Source organism: Balaenoptera ricei, chromosome 21 (assembly GCF_028023285.1).
Source record: "Balaenoptera ricei isolate mBalRic1 chromosome 21, mBalRic1.hap2, whole genome shotgun sequence".
NCBI lineage: Eukaryota > Metazoa > Chordata > Mammalia > Artiodactyla > Balaenopteridae > Balaenoptera > Balaenoptera ricei.
The window spans coordinates 7,542,673-7,547,532 of record NC_082659.1 but is presented as its reverse complement, the minus strand read 5'-3'; the positions used below and the strand labels follow the sequence as shown (position 1 = coordinate 7,547,532).

General features: G+C 38.1%; 1 protein-coding gene across 1 annotated transcript; it reads left to right on the top strand.

Moving 5' to 3' along the window:
* The first annotated feature begins 1,858 nt into the window (after positions 1 to 1,858).
* On the top strand, positions 1,859 to 2,370 carry LOC132356517 (large ribosomal subunit protein uL14-like). Its single transcript, XM_059909364.1, has one exon. It carries the CDS (start codon positions 1,886 to 1,888, stop codon positions 2,306 to 2,308), a length of 423 nt encoding a protein of 140 aa, XP_059765347.1. The 5' UTR covers positions 1,859 to 1,885; the 3' UTR covers positions 2,309 to 2,370.
* Positions 2,371 to 4,860: the final 2,490 nt, after the last annotated feature.

Sequence of the window (4,860 nt, the reverse complement as noted above, 5' to 3'; positions counted from 1 at the left end):
ATGATTTAAAAAGAATATCAGAATGAGCGTTAATACAAAATTATGTTGAAGGTTGTGTGAGTGCTGATATTATTCTCTAGGGAGTTGATGTCTAGACTAACGCCTTGTGTTTCCTGAGGATTTGATTTAAAGTTAGGGCAGCGGTTCTCAAACTTTAACAGGCATTTGGGTCACCTGTAGGGTCTGTTAAAAGAGATTTCAACGATCCCTACGTCCAGGGCGGGGACAGAGAATTTATACTTCTAACGAGTGCCAGGTGAGGCTGAAGCCGCTCTCCAGGGACCACAATTTGAGAAAGACTGAGTTAGGAAATTCCATGGTTTCCAAACCACAGTCCATTCGATTCACCCAGGGAGCTTTGGCAAAAATGCAGATTCCTGACCCTGGCCCAGTCGCCAGTATCAGTGTTTCCAGGGCATACAATTTAATAATCTGCACTGGTTTTAAGCTCACCAGGTCACCTCGACTCATAGGTGCAAAAGCTAGTGAATCAAACCATTTCACTCAGAGCTATTGAATCCAGAATCAAGTCGGATGCTGCCTTTATGTGTTCAGAACCTCTGCCTCGCTCATCTGTGATGACCTTCCGGTTTGGAACCAACACTTGTGACATCGCCATGTCGCATGCTTTAATGTTCTAGAAGACTGCAGTTAACAGTTCCTATGGGAAAGACCTTTTGTTAGGTCTCTCTTTGACGTAAAAGAAAAGCAGCAGTATAAAAGCAGTATGAACAGTGTACACAGTCCTTAAAAACACTGATTCTGGCATCTGACTACCTGGGCTTGAAGGGGGCCGTCATTCACCAATCGTGGTAACGTTGAACAACGTTTCTAAATTCTCTCTGGCTCAGTTCTCCTTCTGTAAAATGGGGATCATAGTACCTCCACATTAAGAACTAAGTTAATTAAAATTGGTAAAGCACCTAACTTAGAGTGGTGCCTGATATATTTTAATTTTTAATGTAATTTTAAAAATGTATGATTGGATGCTATAGAGCAGCTTTAGCTCAATACAGCTTCTCAAGTAATGTTTTTCTAAAACAGAATATGTTCTTTCGAAGAATAGTTATTCCTCTCCTCCAGGTGGCATTCAAATATAGGCGGGGCAACTTCTAGATCAGGGTATTTTAGATGCGGTCCATGATTGGATGAGTGACAACAGGACATTTCAAATAACCCAGAGAGATAGATCTCCAGGGAAGCGTCTCAGGATTATTTTCAAAATCCTGGCTGAGCTGGTGTTTTGTCCTCCTTGACTTGCCATATGTCCCCATGCTGTTTAGACTATTCGATTGACCACAAGATCCTGACAAGTCCTCTGTAAACAAAACCAAAAGCAGAGGATTGGCCTGCCTGGGACTTGGAATTGGCAGCTACATACCCTGCTTGATCGTAAGACTTCAGAGAGTAAATACTCGCCTGAAACTTAATTGTTCTCATTTGCTTAAGCCTCCTGCTTGTCTCGTAAAACGCGAACGTTACTGCTAACAAACACAAACAAGAGTACTGATAAATTTTAAATAAAGGCTTATCATTCAATAAGGCTTCATCCCTGTGGATGGATTTACAGGATTATTCCAGAATCTGAGAGTATTGAATCTTGTGTGTCCTCGTGTTGCATCCCCTCCACCCCCAACAAAGGGTGAAGGAGAAGAATTAGCCTAAGGAAGGATCCTGAAAATATTAACACAAAATTGAAGCTGCATTTCATAGTTTGTCCCTCTTCGGGTAATGTTGTAATGACCCTTGCTCAAGTATAAGTTTTTAATGCCACTTTTTGTTTTGGAACCTAGAAAACCAATTAAACTAAAACTAGCTTTAAGAACTAGTCAAGTTTTTTTTGTTTTTGTTTTTTTGTTTTTTTTGTCCCTTTCCGGCATTCAAGATGTCGAAGCGAGGACGTGGTGGGTCCTCTGGTGTGAAATTCCGGATTTCCTTGGGTCTTCCGGTTGGAGCCGTGATCAACTGTGGTGACAACACAGGAGCCAAAAATCTGTATATCATCTCTGTGAAGGGGATCAAGGGACGACTGAATAGACTTCCTGCTGCTGGTGTGGGTGACATGGTGATGGCCACCGTCAAGAAAGGCAAACCAGAGCTCAGAAAGAAGGTACATCCAGCAGTGGTAATTCAACAACGAAAGTCATACCGGAGAAAAGATGGTGTGTTTCTTTATTTTGAAGATAACGCAGGGGTCATAGTAAACAATAAAGGCGAGATGAAAGGTTCTGCTATCACAAGACCAGTTGCAAAGGAATGTGCAGACTTGTGGCCCAGGATTGCATCCAATGCTGGCAGCATTGCATGATTCTTTGGTGTATTTGTAAAAGAAAAAAATAATAATAAAAATTATTTGCTCCAAAGGAAAAAAAAAAAACTAGTCAAATAAAATATGACTAAATTTCTTCTATAAAAATAAATATTTCTAACGCCCACCATTCAGAAGGATATAAAAAATGGAAACTTACACTGCACTGGTAAAAATCAAAGTTCAAGGGCCATTTTAAAATATGTTAAAAACAAAACAACAAAGCTTGTGAACTAGAAATTTTGCTTATAGGAATTTCTTTAAGGAAATCATAATGTACGTGTGCAAAATACTGTTACGTAACAGTATTTTAAGTACTATTTAAAATGAAATGTCCAGTGATAAAATATTGGTTAAAAGTTATGATATATACATAGAATAGAATCTTATGTCTTTACTAGACTATAAATTGAAGGAGTAAATTATTAATTTGAAATTATATTGACCTGAAAATTATCAAATAGTGTTTTTAAGGGAAAAAGCAATTTGACAAAATCTGTATTATGAACTCATTGTCAGAATGAATCAATGGACATTATTATTATTAAATTAAAATATTAACATATTATCTCTGCATGGTGAGCTTTTGGGAGTTTTTCATGTCTTTCTGCTTATCCATGGTTCCTGTATTTTGTAAAATGAGCAAGCATTTTATCATAAGGAAAAAACAGCATGCTGCCTTGCTTTGCTTGATAGAGCAAGGAAGAGACCCTATATGGACCCTTAACATCTTTAATTCTATTTTTTTGTTCCATTCCTGCCAATAAGTGCAACCAAGAGAGGAAACACACGAACAAACAAGCACTGACTTCTTAACCATTTCCAGTTTCCCCTAGTTGTCCTCATGGGATTTTTTTTTTTTTTATATTTGGGCATTAATATTGGTGTCTTTTGCAGTTTTTACTGCTACAGTATCCATGACCCTGATTTGGGACAGGACAACTTCCGGAGGATCTTGGAGCACTTTTTGAAGAAGAGATCTTCCAGTCAGTCAACGCTGATAGACCTTTCAGCAAAAGTTTCCATAAATCCTCAGTTCTTCTTCATAGACAAATAAAATCACAGCTAAATACGTGCATCGGGAGCCAATGAGATTTTCCTCTGGTAATAGGGTCTTGATTTTTTGGCCTAGTGGAGTAGAAAGTCCTAAGTTTAGTAACTAAGGAAGCCACTGTGGTCATGGGGGTGGGGGCAGGTGCTTAGAAGTCCAGCAGACATTCATGATGTGTGTCCCAGGGAAGTGATAAAGAACCCTCTTCTCTCAGAGGAGTTCCTGCTTCCATGGCAACAGCAAAGCATCCAGAACTTAACCAAGAGGGGGATGGTCAGCTATTAACAACCTGTATTATTTCAAGTTCCTGTTCTTCAAAAATGAGGCTCACAGTTAGGTACAGTTGTTGTCATTTTTGTTGTTATTATTACTATTGTTATTATTTTAAATCTAAAATGTGGTGGGCTTTTGAGCAGCCAATCAAGTACATCACTGTGAGATTTTTCTCAGGTATTCAGCATTAAACATCAGAGAGTTGATGATGTTGAACTGTTGAACTACATTTGATGCCCTACAGGTCCTATCCTGCTATGTGAATTTGCAACAAATAATATTTATGTAGAGCAGAATGACAGCATTCCAACTATTTTTCCAATCTACAGACAAAACATCAAAACACTGATTACAGCATAGTACAAAATGCAAACGTTATAAACTCTGATGTGGTAGAAATATTTTCACAGAAAAGTTTGGAGTTGGAGAGGACAAGAAGAAAATATTAGAAGGACGTTAATTTATTTTTCTTACTTAGTGGGGAAATTGAGGTACTCTCTTCAGTAGATCAAAGAAGAAATGAAGAATTACATAGTAATAAATATAACCAATAAAACACTAAAAAATAATAAGGCAATGAAAAAACACAGAAAGGTAGGAGACAGGTAGAAGTAGCACAATTTCTCCATCTTTCATTGAGAAGGATCTTTAAATGCTATATAAAATTAGTTACAAAGAAATAGAGTTACACACATGCTATATAGAATTATTATATTATCAGAAGAACAACAACAAAACAAAAATTAAAGATGAGACTGGAGTTAAGAAGTAGTAACTTTTGTTTCTATTTAATACTGCAATACCAGCCATAAAAAGAAACAAAACTGAGTTATTTGCAGTGAGATGGATGGATCTAGAGACTGTCATACAGAGTGAAGTAAGTCAGAAAGAGAAAAACAAATACCGTATGCTAACATACATATGGAATCTAAAAAAAAAAAAAAAGGTTCTGAAGAGCCTAGGGGCAGGACAGGAATAAAGACGCAGACATAGAGAATAGACTTGAGGACACGGGGAGGGGGAAGGGTAAGCTGGGACAAAGTGAGAGAGTGGCATGGACATATATACACTACCAAATGTAAAACAGATAGCTAGTGGGAAGCAGCCGCATAGCATAGGGAGATCAGCTCAGTGCTTTGTGACCACCTAGAGGGGTGGGATAGGGAGGGTGGGAGGGAGACGCAAGAGGGAGGAGATATGGGGATATATGTATATGTATAGCTGATTC

Excerpts from the sequence above, each read along its gene's own strand:
- LOC132356517 (XM_059909364.1), top strand. The coding sequence starts at position 1,886 with ATGTCGAAGCGAGGACGTGGTGGGTCCTCTGGTGTGAAATTCCGGATT.